General features: G+C 35.6%; 2 protein-coding genes and 1 long non-coding RNA gene across 6 annotated transcripts; 2 read left to right on the top strand and 1 right to left on the bottom strand.

Annotated features, from left to right (window-relative positions):
* Positions 1 to 1,175: 1,175 nt before the first annotated feature.
* On the bottom strand, positions 1,176 to 16,330 carry LOC101745843 (metaxin-2). 4 transcript variants are annotated; one of them, XM_062672888.1, is made up of 11 exons: positions 15,926 to 16,330; positions 14,894 to 15,078; positions 13,128 to 13,234; positions 12,530 to 12,760; positions 11,763 to 11,939; positions 10,736 to 10,800; positions 9,358 to 9,508; positions 8,615 to 8,777; positions 6,381 to 6,801; positions 4,548 to 4,654; positions 3,561 to 3,750 (listed from the first exon to the last, which is right to left on the bottom strand). In XM_062672888.1, exons 2-11 carry the CDS (start codon positions 14,937 to 14,939, stop codon positions 3,632 to 3,634), a joined length of 1,587 nt encoding a protein of 528 aa, XP_062528872.1. In that variant the 5' UTR covers positions 14,940 to 15,078; positions 15,926 to 16,330; the 3' UTR covers positions 3,561 to 3,631. The 4 variants fall into 4 exon arrangements, with proteins under 4 accessions (XP_062528878.1, XP_037871617.1, XP_062528872.1 ...); XM_038015684.2 differs by lacking the exon at positions 14,894 to 15,078; XM_062672894.1 differs by lacking the exons at positions 3,561 to 3,750; positions 4,548 to 4,654; positions 6,381 to 6,801; positions 8,615 to 8,777; positions 9,358 to 9,508 and adding an exon at positions 1,176 to 2,504 and having other exon boundaries at positions 15,926 to 16,329.
* On the top strand, positions 15,092 to 16,798 carry LOC134200506 (uncharacterized). Its single transcript, XR_009975465.1, has 3 exons — positions 15,092 to 15,220; positions 15,473 to 15,608; positions 16,369 to 16,798. It is a non-coding gene; the product is annotated as an uncharacterized LOC134200506 (long non-coding RNA).
* A 751-nt stretch (positions 16,799 to 17,549) lies between these two features.
* Y14 (RNA binding motif protein) lies at positions 17,550 to 22,039 on the top strand. The gene is given in 5 exon segments (NM_001044113.2): positions 17,550 to 17,748; positions 18,429 to 18,531; positions 18,684 to 18,801; positions 19,835 to 19,948; positions 21,161 to 22,039. Coding segments are annotated over 5 exon segments (501 nt in total). The 5' UTR covers positions 17,550 to 17,687; the 3' UTR covers positions 21,266 to 22,039.
* Positions 22,040 to 23,367: the final 1,328 nt, after the last annotated feature.

The following is a 23,367-nucleotide window of genomic DNA, read 5'->3' as shown; positions in this document are numbered from 1 at the left end:
TACTTAGCAGGAATTTAATTTAATGTGACCCGCTCCATACAAAAAAATCACAAAACACATTTTTCTGACCAAACTATAAAGTTTTTGTAATTTTTGCCCAAAACAATTATTATTGAGATTAACGAGCTCTATCTATCTACATAAAAAAAATTATAAAAAAACAAAGTTGGTCCCTAAGTCACTAAAATCACAGTATCGACCCACTGTGCGTTGTTTGCTAAATACGAAATAATCACGCTCCACGATTTACATACGACTAAAGTTATTACCGAAGTACCCCAGTTAAAAAAATCCAATATATATGTATTAATAACAAAAATACGACTGCTCTCTTTCCTAATGAAGTTCCGCACACTCAAACATCTCCACATACCTAAATAGACCAAGGAAAATTTACCCACATTTTTTAAAGCAGCCATGTAAAACAAAAAACGCGCGTAATCTCCGCCCTCGAAAGAAAGAAACAGTAGTCCTCGCATTTGATTTAAGGTTCACACATTCAACATAGTGAAACATGTTTTTCAATTTAGTAAATCAATATTTTGATGTGAAACATCTATAGCCGCACGTAAAACCGATTTCTGGCGTGGCGACGCATGCCGTGGCGACGCGTCGCCACGCTATGTGATGGTATATATATACAGTCTATATGCAGTAGTGTGTACGGTGTGGCGACGCCATGCGCAATCGACTGTGCGATTCTCTCCCACTCGATCCGGCGTTAAGCCATCTCTCTCGCTACACTGAGCTCGGATACCTATAGTCTATACTCCGTTGTGTATACAGTGTTGTTTACTACAGTACCTGTGTTTTGTTTTGTGTTTTACTTGAAAACAAATTATTTTTTCGTAATATTTTATTTTATCATTATGACATATTTAATTCCTATCACAATCTGTTCTTTTCTGCATATTACTTTTACAAAATAATGTCGATGTTTCACATCTGCCAGGCGTCCCGGGACGGCTCACATTTTTCCCAATTACGGCGTCATACAAATCGTTTCTTTATTCCCGCTTCGGCACAGGGAAACTGTTCCATTGCACTCTACATCAGCGGCACTCAACCTTTTTTACTCGGCGATACACTAACATACTCTTCACATATTCGCGACACACATACATGCAAGTTTCTGACAGTTGCAAATTGAAGGTATAGGTCGTCAAATTAAACACTTTTAATGTGTAGTCAACATCTAGTAGACAGTTGTATATTTATCCCATATGTACCCCAAAGCTACAAATATCGTATTTATAAACCTGGCAACACACATGACGGATGCCTGTGACACACCAATCTCCCGATCCAGCGGTTATGGGCCACTGGTCTATAGTACCGAATCGTATCTAAACTACAACACTGCACATGCATAGCTCATTATTAGAAAACAACTTACACTTTAAACATTACAATATCAATCCTACTTTTATTATTAGTGATATTTTACCATTTTAAGCCTGCACACTACTCAGTGTTACCAGACTACTAACACCCATTCTTCACAACGCAAAAATCTGATACGTTTTCTCCCACTAAGAATATTAATAACACATTTCACATTTACAAATCATCACTATTTTTTGCACATCTTTAATTAAATTCAATCAAATATCCAGATTATAAATATGACAAACCGAAAAAAAATTTTTTTTTTGGAATCTTAAATAAAACGATTTTCACATGATTAAACTTAACGTAATTAACTGAACAATTACTGTGGTAATGTAGGAATAAATTTTTCTCATCCAAATAAAATCGATTTTGTTTTATTCAAGCTTGATTAAGATGACGGACAAAAACCGCATAGACTAAAATTAAATATAATGTTAAACTATCTCAACCAACCTATTTATTTAGTTGTTAAAAGTACCGAAGGCAATAAGGATATTGTTTATTGATTATATGACGTAAATACGCCACCCACCTTGAGATATAAGTTCTAAGGTCTCAGTATAGTTACAACATATTTCACATAATACCAAGAAACTTTACGTAATACAAAAGTTTTCTATTTTACATTGATTGAGTGGCGGCATTCACTTGGATGTCCATGGGCTACGGTAATCGCTATCATCAGCTGTGCCGAGAGCACGTCGAAAACTTGCATGAATTACTATCAGAAAGTCGATGTTTGGAACATCGATGCCAATATTATACCATCGCCTACCGTCACAAGTTAATGTTCCGATTGCATTCGACATACATTGCCGGTTTTATTTCTAATAGTTAACAAGCTATGTATACTGTACAATACAACAGTCACGCACGCACACACACACAGACCAACAATGAGGGAAGGTAGATTTCAAGGACTCTTAAATACAGTGGAGATGTCCTTGAAAACCTCACGCTATGGCCTCTTGAAGTATCTCTCGTCGATTCTCTTCGCGAGAGACACGAGAGTTTCGTGCCTACGAACGGTCTCTGCCAGCCTCCTGCACGGGAGACGGGTCGTGATGATCGTGAAGACGTGACCGAATATCAAAGCGTCCAGTTCCGTTGGGCTGTAGGAAGAGAACTCGTTTTAAGGTTTACAAGATCCAATCTGCGATCTATTCATATTTCTGAACACTCTTTACAGTGACCATTTAAGCTGTTACTGGTGGTAGGACATCTTGTGAGTCCGCAAGGGTAGGTACCACTACCTTATTTTTTTTGTGTATTTTTCCTACCTAAGACTATTTCAGCGTAACCTTAGCTAGTAGGTGAGCTCACGAGGCTCAAACCGGAGTGATGCTATTGCTAACACTCACCCTAGCAAGAGCAGTGCTTCGCAGAATCTACCACCGGATCGGAAACGCGACCCACTGAGAAGATCCGGCAAGAAACTCAGTGGGCTGTGTCTGTGGGTTAAATCGCTCGTCAAACCCTTCGTCGCAAGCGACGGGTTCCGCGGGGACGGTGACCGGTGATTATGGCACCTAAAAGCACCGTTAATGAATCGGGATGATCCGTAATGACGTGTTTTGAGCGACGACGACTGTTTACCATTCGGTTCATAGGATCGGGTATGTCACTACTCTAGCTATTTCTGCCGTCAAGCAGTAACCGTTCAGACCGTTTCGGTCTAAAGAGTGAGTCAGCCGTTATACTGTCAAAACTGAGATTAAGAACTCATATCTCAAGATAGGCGGCGGCATTCACATTGTAGTTGTCTAGGGGCCGGTAACCACTTAACACCAAGTGGGCCGTAAGCTCGTCCACTCATCGAAGCAATAAAAAATGTTGGGACCGGAGACTAACAAACTTATTTATAAAGCGCTTAAATATATAAATAATAAGCACCCAGATAAATAGCAAACAAACCTATTCATCACACAAAAATTTGTCCGATGTGGGAATCGAACCCACGATCCTCAGCGCAATAGTCAGTACCGCTAACCACTGCACTATCGAATCAATCAATAAGATAGCCAATAAGATGATTTTCAACATATTTTTTTATAGATTACATAAACAATGAATTTATTACTACCACCCAAATATAATAATATATGTAAATTATAATAACATAAATAAAATTACCATTTTGCAGAACACCGAACAAATAAAACACAAACTATTGCATGCCATTTTATTCCGCCAATTCAAAACAAGTTATAAAAAAGTTTTTAATTTTTTGTTTTTTTTTTTAATCCACATCCACAATGGTGTAGTTACTTGAGGCCGCATTTCTCTCGCGGAGACATTTCAATAGACTTTCAACGCTAATCTCTTCTTTGCTAGGTATTTTGAACGTCTTTTCTGAACCTGACAATGTCTCGTATTAATTATTACTACTCCTGATCTAAAGTCTATAGTTACGTACAATAATTGAGTCGTCTATTATCAAAGCCGGCAATCTGACTTTTGAACAATATTGGTAAATCAGAAAAACGAATTATTGACTTTGTATTCTATTGGCAGTCACAAAACTCTTCGGAACGACATCTTAAATAAATAACAGGTTAACTATTAACCTTTATTTAATGCAGGTTTTGAACCGTATTCTTTGAAGGAGACGATTATATTCAAATCAATCTGTTTTGACATATCAATAACATTTTTTTGTCCAAATGCACAGATTGCCACCTTTGATAATAGACGACTCAATTATAATCTAACAACGTGTACTGGCTAAAAAGAATAAGTGGCGTCTTTTTTTTAATTCTGAACCAATACATTTTGATTATGGAGGGTAGAGGTAAGGAGAACCGTCTCATATGAGATCATGAGACGTCAATTATCTTGCGTTGTATGATGGCTACCCACCACAGTGCTTACAGTTCTTTCGTCTTTTTTTATTTCTCTGTCTTATTCTAACAACTTTCAACGCCTTTTTTAAAATTTTCCCCCGGTTGCTACTGTAGCGCCGCCCTTATTTAGCAGATTTTAACGGACACTTTTTAAACACAGAGACGGTTCTCTTTAGTTCTGCCCTCCATAATTTTAATCCCTCTGCCTCAAGTAAATATTGAGACTTTTTTTTTTTTTCATTAGGCCCTGGGATGCTAATTTACGGCAACAGAAAAATACTCATAACAGAAAAAAAAAAAAAAAATTAGAACCTCTCGACACAGCGACGCTTTGGGAATTACACTTCGAACAACTATCGGTGATTCGATTGTGGCTCCCGCTCGACGACTCAAACACTCCTTGGTCATTTTCATTTTGACTAATTGTTCAGAAATCAAAAAACAAAAACAAAAAAACATGTGTACAAATCACACGTGGTAGAAGTGAAACCTTCAAAAATTCAAATACAATTAATTATCCCAAATGTCTAAGTATATGTAAAATTTTGTCATTAGTAAATAATTGTAAGTCCTCTTTTTATAGTATGAGGTAGCGCCCTCTGTGAATTGATATTTTAACTTCACGTCTAATGTGTTCTATCTCATTCTCTCGCCGGCTGAATCCTATACATTTATATGTTTGTCTCTCTATGGACTTATTTTTTCGTTTCATCGTGTTTGAAATCACAACGATTCTAAAGAAGTTTCACTTCAAAAACAAATTCTAAATATGTATGTATGTTTTTTTTATTTTTTATTGCTTAGGTGGATGGACGAGCTCACCACCCACTTGATGTTAAGTGGTTACTGGAGCCCATAGACATCTACAACGTAAATGCGCCACCCACCTCGAGATATAAGTTCTAAGGTCTCAGTATAGTTAAGACGGCTACCCCACCCTTCGAACCGAAACGCATTACTGCGTCACGGCGGAAATAGGCGGGGTGGTGGTACCTACCCGTGCGGACTCCCAAGAGGTCCTACCACCAGTGATTACGCAAATTATAATTTTGCAGGTTTGATTTTTATTACACGATGTTATTCCTTCACCGTGGAAGTCAATCGTGAACATTTATTGAGTACTTATTTCATTAGAAAAATTGGTACCCGCCTGCGGGATTCGAACACCGGTGCATCGCTTCATACGAATGCACGACGTCTTATCCTTTAGGCCACGACGACTTATGTATGTATTTAAAAGTAAATACAACATTACACATTTTACTATATATTTCTCTTCCCCCTACCTATTCGCTGATAACCTAAGGACCTATTCAAGCTACGCTACTGTTAGTAAGTGCTACTAATGACGTTTCTTGTTTCATTCCGGTTTGAGCCCCGTGAGCTCACCTACACGTCGAGGAGAAGCTGAAATAGCCTCTCAAAGCTATTAGCATAGGTAGGAAGAACAAAAAAAGTAGTTTAATATGGCAACTAATATTTTAAGCAGGTGAGCAACAAGATGATAGGCTCTGTCTCTAGCACAACCGAATTATAATGCCGCTGTGGGTTTTTTTTCCCTACCTATGCTGGTGGTCTAGAGAGAGCATATCAGCGTAACCTTAACTAGTAGGTGAGCTCACTTGGCTTAAACCTGACGATGCTGCTAACACGAACCCTCGCAAGAAATGTGCTTCGCAGAATCTATCACCGGATCGGAAACGCGACCCACCGAGAAGATCCGGCGAGAAACTCAGTGGACTCTGTTTGTGGGTTAATTTACTCGCCGAGCCCTTCGTCGTAAGCGACGGGTTCAACGAGAACGATGACCAGCTAATTCCGCAATGACGTCACAAGCCCCAATTCGCCGCGATTTTTTTTCAACTACCCTCCCTACCAAATTATAACGGTTTTTACTTTACACTTTACAAGGGTGGTGCAATCGTTATTTTGCATATGAGACTTCGAGCGCGTGCCCCAAAAAACCCTAACCCTCCTAATTACATTTAAAATTAATCATTACTAAAAAACAAAATTTGATATTTATATTATCATAATGGTCCTATGTTAATCTTAATGTTCGTAATGTTAATCTACATCATTCAGCTACTAGACGATTGTCTATTTTAAAATGTAAACAAAATTATTTAACAGAAAAAAAATTACCTAAAGTCATTGTCAAAAGTGCCCAATACGTTTTCTTGGCCCAGCATTTTATTGACAACCAGACCGTCGCTGTCATTGTCGTTGAGAATTTCCTCGGTATCGATCGAAATCGTCGTATCGGCATTATCGATTTCGTCTATCGTATCCAAATAATCGTTAACTTTCGTATCGATACAAACAACGTCGCCGGGGAACGCTATTATCTCAAAATCATTTCTCTCCAAATCCGTCTCCGCGTAATTATCAAGAATCGCTTCGTCGACTTTATCGAATAATTCGTCGATCAAATCGATTATGTATTTGTAAGTTTCCTTATCGATATTCAATTTATTATTAGATTTTCGACCGCTGTTTTCGAACGATATATCTCCCCCCTTCGAAGTCAATATGATTATTTGCTTCGAAGCGAACGGCTTGAAACCTGTTTTTAAAGGCATTTATAATATACGATATAGTTTAAAATTCGTGAGCATACGTAATCCTATAAGTCAGAAGACTCCCATCAGTCTGCCCGACTGTTAAATTCAATATACGGATACCAATTAAACTAAAGCTACTGGACTTTAGTAACAAGAAACAATATCGAGCGCTGAAAGGCTATTGGTTTAAGTGACATTTTTTCAATGTTACAGGAGAACCATATAATATTTAAAATTTTGATACAAAATATCATAACAAAAAAACTTCTTCAACTATTCGAATGGGGTAAACTTAATTGAAGTTCAATTAAGAAAATCGAAATGTTGATGCTAATACCAAATAAAACGGACCTTTAATTGCAAAAATAAATGTAGCGTATTAAGTGAACTACAAACTGGGTTAAAATTGCGCAATCCAGAGAAGATTGGCTATCCTTGGAGGAGGCCTTTACCCCAGGAGGGGTTCTTGCAAGTGGGAAATAATACCTAATATTATTCAACAGATACATTATTTGTTAGTTAAGAATTGCATTAAGTTTTGTTTTTATGTCACTTTTTATGTCACTTGTACGAAATAAAAGGCTTTTCATTATTATTATTATTATTAAGTGAAATGACGCTTAAAACAAATAGCTTTTCACCCTTCGATATATAGATAAATTATCGGGGTTAAATAGAAGCCACAAACCCTAATGTGACATAAATACGCTCAGAGACTAAGAGTAGATTTGGGAGAGTTCCATCATTAATATTAGCGACAGATTATCTTGAATCATACATAATCTATTACAATGTTATAAAGTATGGCTTCCCAGATAAACGGCTTTGAGGGAAATAAAGAAATAGATCACAATTTACTGTCGGCATTTCTACAAATATAACGTTATTCTGTATCCTGTTAAATTACTAAAAGAATTCTAGCATCACTTCAGATCAAGCTAAATAGTATCACAATGAATGATCTTACACGTGCTCAATGTTAGACCATTGTTTATTTTGACCACAAATGACGTCATACAAAACGAAATCGCGTTCAGCCGAGTTGCGGTCAGGGGAGATTTTCAATGCAATGAGCTTGTGGGTAGCCATCATAGAACGCAAGATATTTGACAGATGCCTGAATCTCGCTTACGACATTTTCAAGATAAGCTTGCATATATACAAGTTCCGAACAACAACATTCGGACCGTCGGTCAGTATTACAAACCTTACTGTTTTAACAGTAGACTAGCCGTTTTCACTTTATGCCCCTTTTTCTGTTTCATTCCTATTATTTACTGTTTTTCAATTAGCGTTCAGTGACACTTATTACACTTTGCAAAATCTAGATCTACACTACACCCAAAATAACCGATTGCTACTCATTTGAACCCACAGAAAGCATATAAAGAAATTTAACAAAAATATGAATGATTTAAAAAAAAGGAAAAAGAGTCTGAAACCACACTGAAGATGAGGCAACTGAGGATGAAAGTGGAAAATAAGTTTACTTTGAATTAGTCTTTTATTATGTTGTGATCAATATTAAAATATAACAATGTATGTGAATCCTGGTAACGAATAAAATTAGGTGACTGTTTTAATTATATGAGGGTAGTATGAAATCTGCCTTTCTTACTTAACCTACTATTTTCTCGCTGTTTTTTTATTGGTGAGTAGTTGTTTTTTATTTTCTCGGGGTTGGCAACACTGCCATCGGTCTGCCAAACAATATCACCCACTCGGTGGAAGATCTTCCCTTTCTTTGTATATCTCTCTAAGCTCATTTCTCTTGTAAAGGGATCAAACCATAGCAAGGCCCAACAAATATCTTACCGAAAACATCTCTACCGCTATACTGTATCGGATCTCGTGTCGGATTCAGTATGCTCATTTTGGATCGTTTCATGCGCGTGCTTCTTTCGGATGCTGTACGATTGGGAGATAAACGTCGGCTCGTCACTTGGAACGCTTGGGTAATTAAATATTCCTCTTGAGGCTGATCGACGATTAAAAAAAAAGTTTATACAGGATGAAATGGGTGGGTACTTGACTTTTTTTTTCCTATCTATTCCAGTAACTTCGAGGGGTTATTCTAGATTCACCGAACTAGTGGGTGAGCTCACGGGGCTCAAACCGGGAGTGTTGCTAACACTGGCCCTAGCAAAAGCAGTGCTTCGCAGATTTTACCATTGGATCAGAAACGCGACCCACTGAGAAGATAGGGCAAAATACTCAATGGGCTGTGCCTATTGGTGTCTCCCTAGGGTCGTGTAGGAAATATGAAGAAAAAAAAGGTGAATATTTGTGAGCTCACAGCCCAACTGGTGTTAAGTAGTTACCGGAGTCCATAGACATCTACAACGTAAATGCCGCCACCCACCTTGAGATATGAGTTCTGAGGTCTTAAGTATATTTACAACGGCTGCCCGTTTATTATCATGATCAAGATCATGATCAAGATCATGATAATGATAATGACAATAACAATGAAAATAATAATGATAATGATAATGCTAATGATAATGATAATAACGGTAATATACCTTGTACATTAAAACGATAACACAAAAACGAACCGTCAACATCATATTCGTGAAGTTCACGACCCGGACAACGTGCCTCAACAACGTACTGGTTATGGGTTTGATAATGCACGTGGACTTTGGACCGGAGGCGGACAGCAAAGCTCGCACGTGACCGGAAACAAGAGCGTCTATGGGAGTCGGACTGGAACATGGAGGGGGGTGGTTCTGTATAGTTCTGTATACACGTCGCTTGGTTACGCTGGCATGGCCACTAAGGCAACGAGATTAAGCACGAAAAAAAAAACCTATACCTATATCTTGTGGAGTTTTTAGCGGGAACGCGAGGAGCGAAGTTGTGTGAATTCTTTATTGTCTATTTAGTGTTCAAATGTGTAATAACTGTGGTGATTTATTAACTTTAATTTTATTTAAAAATAATTAAAAAATTAGGCTGTATGGTATACGGTATCATCATAGCCTAATCTTTAGGCTGTATGGTATAATACCTTTGCCTTTCCAGTTGGAAAAATAGTACTATCTACAACTGTATTTCATGCTGGATATTTACACTCACGGACCAGCTGATGTTGAGTGGTTCGCGGTTACCATCACCAAGGACGAATTCTCGATTACTTCGAACTACCTTCAAAATAGGCAAGTTTTTTTTGTATTGCCTTCGGAGGATAACAATCAAACCCGATGGTCATCTCGCTGGTGGACATACCAGAGATGGCTTCGAAGCCTAATTTAAAAGCCCAATTAAAATGTTCTAGAAGGAACGTGGAGGGGAGTCGAGTGGTACGTGTTAAAAGTAATGTCCGGAAAAAGATGACATAGATACATAGAGGTCCCGGACATTAAATACAAACGGTATCGTGTTAAGTTTATTTTAATTTTTTTATTGCTTAGATGGGTGGACGAGCTCACAGCCCATCTGGTGTTAAGTGGTTACATGAGCCCATAGACATCCACAACGTAAATGCGTCACCCATCTTGAGATATAAGTTCTAAGGCCTAAGTATAAACGCATAACTGCTTCACGGCAGAAATAGGCAAGGTGGTGGTACCCACCCGCGCGGACTCACAAGAGGTCCTACCACAAGTAATGTGTGTAAGTAAGTAAGTAAGTAAGTAAATGACATCCACCCGTAATATAAATTTCAATTTTGGAATGTGGGTTAGATAAATATTTTTAGATTATTCTAGAAGAGAGAAAGTTTCTGAAATTCTGAAACAGAACTTCTAGAATCTTCTCATTGGTTCAAGTTGAAAAACGTTAAGTACATTTTGAATTAGCTTTTAAATTTATGACAGACTATCATAATTTACGATAATTCACATTCATTTTATTTTTTATTAATCTGCAAAATGGCAATTTACAAGTCCTTAATTCTACCAAAATAAAAAATAATAACATTAATATACTCACGTGGTCCCGAAGAAGAAGTCCTTATCGCCCAATCTTTGACTCAAAGAGTTGCAGCACTGTTCGACCTGAAAATCAACAAGCATTTTTTGTATAAGCTATTCACGGATATATGAGTCGTCTATTATCAAAGGTGGCAATCTGTGCATTTGGACAAAAAAATGTTATTGATATGTCAATACAGATTGATTTGAATATAATCGTCTCCTTCAAAGAATACGGTTCAAAACCTGCATTAAATAAAGGTTAATAGTTAACCTGTTATTTATCTAAGATGTCGTTCCGAAGAGTTTTGTGACTGCCAATGGAATACAAAGTCAAAAATTCGTTTTTCTGATTTACCAATATTGTTCAAAAGTCAGATTGCCGGCTTTGATAATAGACGACTCATATACGCGACCGACTCTCTGTCGTGACTTGGACCAGCTCCGTTCTAGTCGAGAAAAACGCTTCCGCTCATGACATTGGACCAGCCGCTACTGCGATATAACTGTGAAATGAAATCTTCAATTCGTTTAATTAACTAATCAAAACCAAACTAAATCAAATTCGGAAAATTATAATTTGCGTAATTACCGGTGGTAGGACCACTTGTGAGTCCGCGCGGGTAGGTACCACCACCCCGCCTATTTCTGCCGTGAAGCAGTAATGCGTTTCGGTTTGAAGGGTGGGGCAGCCGTTGTAACTTATATCTCAAGGTGAGTGGCGCATTTACGTTGTAGATGTTTATGGGCTCCAGTAACCACTTAACACCAGAGGGCTGTGAGCTCGTCCACCTAACTAAGCAATAAAAATAAATAAAAATCTATCACTTTTGCTCTTTTAACACGTTGATTGCCGAACCATTTTTTTAAGACTTCCAGGCAGTGCGCTTGAGATCTTTTCGTGGCAAGATCAGACTTCTGTGCAGAGCGTATGAGACATGATAAGCCTCACAATGGACCGTTTTTTAACATGATTCATGCCCATAGAAATTGGACATAGTCGCCACCTATTTGGAGCAAAAGAATGATATGCTATCAAAACTTACGTCAGCTAGAACCTGGTCGAGGCTCTTCTCGTGCCAATGCAGAGCCTTCAGCCGCTTAGCTACAGCATTACGTTTCTGTCGAGTCTGCAACCAGCCTAAGGGCCATGGGTACACTGAGGAGTTCCTCACTCTGGTCACCGCGTTGTACGTGTCATTATCCAACCAGGATATGTAGAGCTGTAAAAGAAATTTGACTGTGCAAAAAATGGATCATGAACTTGGAAATTAAAAGGTACTTTGAAGCATCTGTGGCCTATTTAAGACCCGAGGAAGACTCAATTGTATTATAACACTAGCCGTACTTGCCCGCTTCGCTGGGCATTTAAAATTAACATTATTATTTATTGTCATTATTATTAGGGAGTCCAACACTCGTATAAATATTTACCTATCCATTAAGTACATGTATTTTCTACATGGATACCAAGTTTCAAGTCAATCGGATGCATGGTTTAGTAGTTATAACAGAACATCCATAAAAACCACTGTAGATTTTGATATATTAGTATAGATTACTGTCCAGTGTGTCCAGATCTCTCAAATTTTGCATCTCATTATCGTGTAACCATTTCACACCATGTCTTAATAATACTACAGCTAAATATAAATATAAAATAGGGCTAAAAATATACTGAAAAACTTTATCCATATTCAATAATCAACCGTTAGGACTGACAAGTTATTTTAAACAAAAAAAAAAACAACAGTGTATCCATATAAAAAATGACTATACTGAACTAATTTTCGTTCCTAATAATATAACTCACTTCGGCGTTAACCAAAACATTAGTAATGAGGCTCATATACGCTCTCATCTCGGCTTTCTCCTCCGTAGAAAGTTGAGCACACAATGTGACACCTTTGTTCGCGGCAAACTGAACGATAGGCTCCAATTCGGATACGACAAAAGCACCGCACTTAATGAAGGGGACGCGTCCCGATGGAGACATGAATTCAGCATTCCAGCGCATCTCCACTTCGAATGGAAGATTACACATCTGAAACAAACGTCAACTTTATTTTGTTTTGTTTCTAATTTATAATATTATATCTATATATATAAAAATTAATTGCTGTTCGTTAGTCTCGTTAAAACTCGAGAACGGCTGACAGATTTGGCTAATTTTGGTCTCGAATTATTTGTGGAAGTCCAGAGAAAGTTTAAAGGGTAGATAAATATAGAAATGTTTGGAAATGAATAAAAATAACAATTTTGTTTTTCCTTTGATGTGTCCCTCTTTGGACGGATTCTTTCTGTTTGTTTTAAGTTTATTTTATACAAAAGTTTAAGTATTTTATTTATCGATTGAGGCACTACAAAGTCTGCTGGGTCAGCTAGTCTGGACTAAAATTCACGAAACAAACCTTCAGAAATGCTTGTACTGCCAGACAGCTCGCATTGTCAGGTAACAATATCTGCTCAACTTCATAAGGCTGATAAAGTTTCACATTATCCGGCCATGGCTCTTGGGCTAAAATCAGTCATGTGTAATTTGACAACATTATATTAACAAATTTAGTATGAAAAACTGTTATTTCATGGTCCATCCAGTCTTAAATGGATTTTCTTTTGCACACTCAAACACATCATAAACCAAAAGAGTATTTTCAAAGTTTATATTTAAAATTAATAGTTAAGTTAATATTCATATTAAATGTAATAATTTTGTGTAGAAATTATATGTGTCTTGTGTGTGTGTCACTTCATTTTTATATTTAGAATAACTTATGTTCACTTTGTATTTATTTATATATACATTGAGATTTTATCATGGTTATATCTAGTTGTTGTCGATGAACAATTTCTAGTAACAAAAATAAGTAGTGGGGCTCACAAATTTAATATAACACTGAAAAATGACATATGCAAATATATAATGCAAATGCATATAAAAACTGTATTCACACAAAGAAAATGCAGTTTCCTAGTTGTAATGTATAGAACATATTTATAAAACATATTTACAAAAATTTACAAATCAGTGATTTCAAACCCCATTTTGCTTACAAATACAAAGTAACGTAAAGAAAGTAGCCGCGGTAATTAATAAATTAAAGAGTAGAAGGTTAGCGTGGTATGGACATGTGATGCGTAGAGAGAAGATGCATGTGACTAGGAGATGAATGGAAATGGTAGTGCAAGGTAGAGGAGGAAGAAGTCGATAGAAGAAGACATGGATGGAGTGTGTGAATGACTAAGAGATAGAGAGCAGTGAGTGTTGAGATGATGGCTGATAGAAGAGAATGGAATAGGAAAATTCTCTGTGCCAACCCCACCTAGTGGGATAAGTTTTTTTTTTTATTGCTAAGATGGGTAGACGAGCTCACAGCCCACCTGGTGTTAAGTGGTTACTGGAGCTCATAGACATCTACAATGTAAATGATACGAGTTCTAAGATCTCAAGTATAGTTACAACGGCTGCCCCACCCTTCAAACCGAAACGCATTACTGCTTCACGGCATAAATAGTGGTGGTACCTACCCGTGTGGACTCACAAGAGGTCCTACCACCAGTTTAAAAGTTGGAGACAAAGAAGAAGAAGTTTTGCTTACAAATACGTTACTCCCTGGAGGTTAAATTAATAATTTTTATTCTAGGTACATAATTGTGGTCGTTGTAAAATGTATTTGAAATATATGTGTTTTATGTATAATATAATATGTTAATTGATTTTAATTACATTTATGGATTAACTTCCAATTCATATTTTCATGCAGGTAGATCTAATGATATTTAAATATTTAGACATGAAAGTTTTTTTTTTTTCATAGAATGGAAAATGTGGCCTACACAATTTTTTTTATTAATTATTCGTAGAAAACTCCAACCAGTTAGTTACAAAAACATTTTCTGAGAAAACAACACGTAAAAGAAAAATTATAAAATCAAATATTGTACGATTTTTATTTAAATACCGAAAATGAAGGGATCGTCGAACTTCATTTTGTTTTTTTCTTTGCCGATGGAATTACGCAACCTTACGACACTGTACCAATAATAACATTAAATAGGACACCGGTATTCTAAAATTAAAAGTTTATGTCATAAAACATAATAGATATTCCAAACATAAATTATGTAACGACACTCGCGGTTAAACCTGTTTAGTCTGTTTCAAAATAAAACTCACCATTCAAAGAGGTTATTATAGAATCAGATAAGTTGAATTCCGGCATTATTTTAATTAATCTGACGGCAAATTCTCTTAAATAAAACTTTCTATTCCGATTTATAAATTCCCGAAACAATACAATTGAAGATAACAACTGACATTTATGTTTGACATTTGATTGTTTCTTATTTTGTTTGGATCATCTATTTCAGAGACAAAAGAAACATCGATCATATATTACTTTTTGATAGATTTAAAACTAAAGAAAAGACATGACCAATTCGACAAAAGAATGGAATATAATGATAATAATAACAAGAATAGAAAAAGAGGTAAAATGAGCTGGTAAGTCGATGATATAAAATGTAATTAAGTCACGTACCACAGTGTAAATTTACTGGAAATTCAAAAAACTTCTTTTCGTTCCGTTCCCCTTAACATAAATAATACTATAAAATTAAAAACGTATGATTACTAGAACCTAATAAAGAAAAATTAAGTTTTCACGTACATTATGTACGTTAACAATTAATAATAATAAGTACACTGTGAAAGTCAATATCAAAGTCATATTTAGAAATAGTAATTTATTTCCAGTTTGCTAGATTCAATTTATTACAATGCCCAAAGCCAGAAAAAACATCTTTAAGTTGGCATTTCATTGAGTACTAAAGTTGGGAAATAAAATTAGTTAATGGTTGTATGTACACAAAAAATAAAAAGGATTAACCGGGTGAGTATACCCTAAAAAAAGACCTTTAAGTAGTTTGCTTAGTGTGAGTTTTTTAACGTTCTCGATAGCGTAAAAGTTAACTCAAGTTTGTATGAAGTTGGAACAGTGCCCCCCTAGCGGCAAACGTTCCAATTCTATACAAATTTGAGTTCAAACAAACAACGTTAAAAAACTTGCACTAAGCACACAGAAATGGAAATAGATGGAAGAGACCTCCTCTCTGCATTTGGTAGAAGGCTTAGGTCTGAAGAAGTAGAAGTTTGATTTACTTGAACACTAATTAGAAAAGACATTCAATTTTAAATGAAGTTACTAACCCATTTGGACAAGTTTAGTAATATTGTCTCCGACGCATGCTACGTTTTTATTCAAAATATTGATGCCGAAAGCAAATTCTTCATCATCGAAAAAATCAAAAGGTTTCTCAATTTGTTCTGTTTGCTTAGTATGGTTGACAATATTAATTTTTGAGTCAATTAGATCATTATAATTATTAAATATAGTTTCACCAACTCTGCTGGGTGGAGGCGAAGAACGCGGGGTCGGAATGGATGATTTGAATTTCCATTCTGAGAAAAGAGAACTTTTAGTTTTTTTCGTTATTATCAATTTTTCATCCACATCGTTTTCTAATAAATTACAGTCACTCATGATTTTACTACTAATTTCATTTCAATGTATGCTAATAGACTGAAACTCTGAAAGTTAGTTTGACATTGATTATTATTTATTTGATTACTCTATTCTTTTTTATTTTCAGATGATAAAAAATTCACAAGCTTAAAGAGTATATTAAAATTTTAAAAATCGCATTTATTTCAACTAAAGAATTAAAAAGAAAGATCAAAAGTTAGAAGTTCTTTTCATATTTGAAATAATTTAATCATATTTTATGATTTTCGAATATCATTGAAAATTGCATTGTACTTAAAAGAAGTGAAAGTGATAAATATATATAATAATTAAGTAACAAATAGCGGAGGAACTGGGGATACCTATCAGCGACGCACTCCACCGGGCTGCAGGGCGGGATCGATGGAGACAGTTGGTTGACGAAATCGGACGGAGTCACGATCCTCAGCAGTGAGGAACCGATCGAAGAGAGAGAGAGAGAGAACAGTTTCATATTATTCGAGGAAATTTGTATGATGATTAATAAATGTATACATATAACATAATTTTTTTGGCAATCCTTCCCTTTTTTTGGTGGTTTTTTAATCATATTTATGAAAAAAAAAATTGACATTTTTTTTGAAGTAGATATCTATTTGTGCTATTTTTTTATTTTTTCCTACTTATTCTGATAGCCTTGAGAGGCTATTAAATTTCAGCTTCGCCATAACTTTATAAACTTGACAGTATAAAGGCGGACTTAATGCCATTTAAAATACAGTTCTATACAATACACTTCTATTATGTATATTATCTATTTTTGACGTTGATGTACGATTGTTGTGGGACTTTTTGACGGGAACGCGAGGAATGAAGTTTTGTGATCTGTTTTGTTTTGTCTATTTAGTGCTTCTTCGAGTTTAAAGGCGTAATAACGGTGGTTTATTATCTGTTTAGTAACTGTGTAAGTGCACAAATGTGTGAAAATGAAACAAAGCCGCCGAACGTAATTTCTCGGGATCTTCCAAAAAGTGCACTGAAAAAGTCTCACTAAATGTCCACCATTTTCCTGAGATTATATTTCATCCCATATCATCTCATCTCCTTTCATTTCATTTCGTTTTAATTTCCATTCAATTTAATTTCCTGCCATATTTCATATAAAAAAAGTTTTCATTAAAATTAAAATAAGTCTTGACCTAAAAGTCTTAGTTACCAGGTCATAAAGTCCTTTAAAAATGTGATTGTCGTATACATGTCTTATCTATGAATAATCTCTCAAATATAATAAGTGTATAATCTATGGAATAATCTATGGTGGTCGTGTTTGATGCGGAGTTTTCAAGATTAATTTGTGTAACTTTTTGATTTTTTAAACTCATATGGTCTCTAGATAAATACATCTTTATTAATTACATTTTATTTAAATTATTTACTACTTCTCATAACGTAAATCTACTATAAAACATGGCTGACGTGCTAGATATCGAAAATTCAGAAGAATTTGAAGTCGACGAAGATGGTGAACGTAAGTGGAACAATTGATATTATTAAAAATATTTTAATCAAATTTTGTTTCCTATTCATTATCTGTAAAGTCTGCTCGTAGCTTAAACAAGCAATTATGTGTGGACATAAAACGGGAAATGTTGTCTCAATTAAGGTTATAATTTCCGACTGAATTTTTTTTACATTTGTAATGTTATTATCGCCGGTCGACGTTAAACTTTCACCACTGGGTTTAATTTAAATGCACACATACAAAATGATGCACACCAGACTTGTTAAGACATATAAATCTAACATATAGATTGCTTGTTCCCCATTTTTTCATATTTCGTGCTTTAGGACATTACATTGGTGATTCTTACGTGTTTTATAATTATTCTTGCACTAAATTAAGCTTAAAGTAAACTAAAAATTGTAATGTTGTTGATTTCCAAAAATAACACATAATATACTGGTGGTAGGAGCTCTTGTGAGTCCGCGCGGGTGGGTACCACCACCCTGCCTATTTCTGCCGTAGCAGCCGGGCAGCCGTTGTATACTTGAGACCTTAGAACTTATATCTCAAGGTGGATGGCGCATTTACATTGTGGATGTCTATGGGCTCCAGTAACCACTAAACAACAGGTGGGCTGTGAGATCATGCACCCAACAATAAAAAAAAAATTTAGTGTAAAATTACAGTATTTAAAAATGTTACAGAGGGAATCGCTAGACTTAAGGAGAAGGCACGTAAGCGAAAAGGTCGTGGTTTTGGCAACGAAGCCGGTGGAGGCAGTGCTGCAGAACGGGGTAACCGCGGAAGGTAATACACAGATTTTGTCATTTTCCATTGTACTGAATAATAATATTTCTTGCTAATCAACAGAAGCTCTGTTTCCACTCTGGAAAAACCCACAACCGAACCAGGCTTAACATGTCCAACAGTGGCCAAAACTTTGTATTGTTTTGTTGCAGATACGACAGTTTAGCTCCGGAAGGCGATAGCGGTACACCAGGACCTCAGAGATCAGTTGAAGGCTGGATCCTGTTTGTCAGTAATGTACATGAAGAAGCACAAGAAGAAGATATACAGGCAATTAAAACTTCTTTTATTTATATTTAGAAGATAAAATTTCCACTTTGTATCTACTTGTAGCTACTGTTTGAGACACACCTTAATTTGAAATGGTTATAATTACAAAAAAACAATGTGAAAGATTAAAAGGTATATTCCTATTTAATTAATGTGAAATGTGAAATAGGTTAAGTCAAAGAAAAGATATTTTGTCATGTCAATGTATTTGTTGGTAAATAGACACGCATCAATAGGGACATTGACATATTCATAAAAATGTGAATGTAGCCACTTTGAAACATTAGTGTAAATCTGTGGAATAGTATTGATCAATAATAATATAATAATTTAATAGGACTATAGGTTTTTTTTATTGCCTTTCTAGGCAACATGCGAGCAGTAGACGAGCATATGGCCCACCTGATGGTAAGTGGTCAGCGTCGCTTATCGACGTCAGCAATGCGCCAGGGACAGAGCCAAGCCGCTGCCTACATTACTACATTGCCAATAAGATTAAATTATTATATGACCAATAGAATAAGTATGTAATACAAATCCTTTTTTTTTAATAAAAATATGTCAAGTTTTTCATAGAATATATGCAGACCACTATTACAAATTTTATTGAAGTTCTTTAGGCGCGTTGTGAAAAATTGATGAGAGTGAAATTTTACGATGCACGCGCACCGTGACACAAATTTAACAGAAATGAAGTTGCCCACTAAATCGCTCATTAAAATACGACCGCCGTAACTTGGAGAGTCTGAATATAGCCGCAGGTGAACTTTCGCGCATGTTCACTCGTAAAAAAAAGTGTGATTAGCATTTATTTTTTACTAATATAAATGACAAAATTATTTTTTAATATAATTCATACTAAATATTATTAAATTATTAACATTAAATATATTTATTTAACATCTAAAAAAAAATAAAAATTAATAAAAATAAAGTATAACTTCTTACGCGCGTACATAAGTACACGCACCCTTTTTTTATAAGGATCGGTGATTCGATCAGTGGAAACAATATTAGTTTGTTTTGTTGACAGAATCAATTTTCCGAGTTTGGTGAGATAAAGAATATTCATCTGAATCTGGACCGACGCACAGGCTTCCTCAAAGGCTACGCTCTAGTTGAGTACGAGACTTATAAACAAGCCGCTGTAAGTACTTAGTGCTACTGATTAATATAAGACTTACTGTGCTTTGGTATCCACTTTATACATACTGAATGATGACCGGTTTTTTTTGATAACGCCATCTTGTTGTGTCTTTAAAGCGGTTAGTTGCCCTCAATTAAGAAAAATAGTATTATTATTCGCCAATAGATGTCAGGAAGAGTTAATTTTTGAAAACACGAATAAAACAACATTTTCTCAAAATAAATCGTAGCTAGATCGATTTATCGTCCCCGAAATCCCCTGTATACTAAGTTATATGAAAATCGTTGGAGCCGTTTCCGAGATTCAAATTATATACATATATATTAATATACAAGAATTGCTCGTTTAAAGATATCCACTGTATACATCTTAAACTTCGTATGTATCTTTTTTAATTGCTTTGTTTGGATGAAAGAATTCACGGCCCGCTTGATTATAATGGTTACTGTAGTCCATAGACACCAACAATGAAAATACGCCATCTAACAGGTAACATGAGTTGAAACATGACTTCAAGTCGAACCATATTACTGCTTCACAGCAGACCTAGACGGGGCGATAGTACCTACCCATGCGAACTCACAACAAGCCCTATTACTAGTATTTATCCATATTATGATATTTTCAGATATGATTTTATTACACAATGTTATTCATTCGTCCTGGATTACATAAGTTGCAAAGCAATTAATATGAAAATAGTCAAATATTGAAACCAGTTTGCTGAAGTCCATGGGCGACGGTAACCACTCACCATCAGGTGGGCCGTATGCTCGTCTGCCTACAAGGGCAATAAAAAAAAAAAAAAAAAAAAAAAAAAAGTTTTAATTGTTAAAGTTTGTTTTGTTTCATTGCTAAGGATGTCCAATAAGAGGTACAAAATGATTATTGGAACCTATAAATTGTTGTTACTCACGTTTGAAGTCAAAGAAGAAGTCTATTGAGATGAAATGTTCTTAAGAACTTACATAAAAACTATTATGAACTTATTTAAAATTCATAATAATTTTAAAGTAATTTCCTTTTTACACATTAATACAGCTTCTATTTTATAATATTGTACTCCTTTATAATCCCATTACCATTTTATCAATGAGATCAGCATGTGTGGGCTTAGTTTAATTTTGCTCAAAGACTTCGGTCCTTTGCAATGGCTGGCTATGAATTCATAATATAGAAAAGAAACTAATAAAATCAATGTTGTGATCGCAGAGTGCACGTGAAGCATTGGATGGCGCAGATATACTCGGCCAAGCGATATCAGTTGATTGGTGCTTCGTCAAGGGACCCACTAAATCACATAAGAAGAGACGATAAAAATAATTGTAATCTGATTACCATAGTTTGTCTCATTTTAAGTTAAGGAACATTCTTGAGTGCGACAGAGACTGTATGCATTTGAACACTGCTGAGCTAAGTATGGGAATGGGTGTCTTGTTCTTATTTTTCAACATTCATTATCAGGAATATATAAAAAAAATACCAAAATAATTTAGTCAGAGGGTCTGCGATAATGTGTATAAGCTGAGACTTAACTTTCTATGTACAATAAAATACCTACACATAAACCAAACTAGTGTTCAACTATTAGCATAGGTATTCAATGTTCGCAGTGCAAGTTTGGCAGCAGATATAAATAAAAACCTTTGATGTTAAATTTTATATTGGGTATGTTATATTCCTGATCGCACTTTCAAAATGGATTGTCAATGGATAAAAATTATATAATCAGATTCCACTGCACAAAACGAAAGATATTCTTAAATGAAGATGTTAGAGTATTAAAAGGTTTCAAATAGTTATGTAATTCACTTTTTCATTTCTTTTTAATGATTCTAAAGTTCAAAGGAATATTCTTAGAAATTATTAAAAGGAATTTATAGTAAAGAAAACTGAAAATGTTCTTTAATAAGTTACTTTAAACAAAATTGATACAGATACAATATAATCAAATAACATTACAAAAGTTGTAATAATTATTATTGTGTTACATTCGAGTATCAATTAAAAAACGACCAGTTATTTTATGAAGAAAAAAGTGCATTTCTTAACTCATGATTGTAATTTGCTATAAAATAAAATTTAACTCTTAATTACTTGCCTTTTCTTTAATTTTTTTCAGTATGGCAATCGGTTTCTTGTGATGCCATGAGGTTATAAGATTTTAAATTATTATATGCATACAAAGTATGAGCATCCAATAACACAGAATAGATTGGATGAATTCATAAGGTTTGAATTACAATGTATATTTTTTTTACTTAAATAGGTGGACGAGCGCATGGTCCACCTGCTGTTAAGTGGTTACCAGAGCCCATAGACATCTACAACGTAAATGCCGCCACCCACCTTGAGATGAGTTCTAAGGTCTCTCACAACGGCTGCCCTCTCCTTCAAACCGAAACGCATTACTGCTTCACGGCAGAAATAGGTAGGGTGGTGGTACCTACGCGTGCGGACTCACATGACGTCTTATCACCAGTAATATTATCCGCTTACACTAAGTATGGACAAAACAAATATACATATGTTTTGTTTATTGGTTCAAAATGTTCAAATTACACGGCATTTAGACAGCACTGAGTCCTTTTGAGTCGTTGTACAGGGAAGCGTTGATGGTACAAGACCGCGCGGGAGGCCACCAATGCGGTGTACCGACCAAATTAAAACTGCAGTGGGAGGTCCCCTAAATGAGTGCAGTAGAATGGCCTCGAGCAGGGAGAGATGGCGCGACATCGTGAGACGCATCAAGTCTGCCCCTTCCAACACTACATGACGATCACGACCACTCTGTCAAGAGTGACACGACTGAGAAGAAGAAGAAGAAGAGTCCTTTTGGCGGGAATGAAGGAGCGACGTCTTAATTGTTTTGATAATTTTGTGGTTCTTCTGGTTTAAACGTGTAATAATAGTGGCTTATCAACTGTTAAACGGCTATGAAAGTGCACAAGGGTGGAAAAGTGAACGTGGCTTGTCGGGTTCTTCCAAAAACTCTTCTGAAGTCTTTCTTGAACCGTCTTTTTACCGATATTTTATTTCATCCCATCTCTTCTTGTTCACATTATTTTCTTCCAATTGATCAGTCTCAGTTAAATCAACTTCATTTTGCTCCATATCATATTTCATGTAGCAGTATATATGCATAATCTATATTTATTTATTAATGAAAGATTTTCATAAACTCGACACTAACGCTAATGGCATCGCCGGAAGCCATATTTGAAAAATATGAAGATACCAGTGTGAATGTCTCCACGCTAATACATCTCAAGTATATTAAGTGTCTATGCTAATACATGCAGGCGAAATCTCAATTGAAGACATGAGTTGATGGAGGGGTTAAGTAGAGCGCGCGTCACGTAAAAAGAACGCTGGAAGAAAGTGGAGGGGGTGTGTTTGCGCATGGATACACTCGCGCA

This window comes from Bombyx mori, chromosome 2 (assembly GCF_030269925.1).
Source record: "Bombyx mori chromosome 2, ASM3026992v2".
NCBI classification, from domain to species: Eukaryota; Metazoa; Arthropoda; class Insecta; order Lepidoptera; family Bombycidae; genus Bombyx; species Bombyx mori.
Note: the sequence above shows the minus strand (reverse complement) of the source record. Positions and strands in the feature narration are given on the sequence as shown.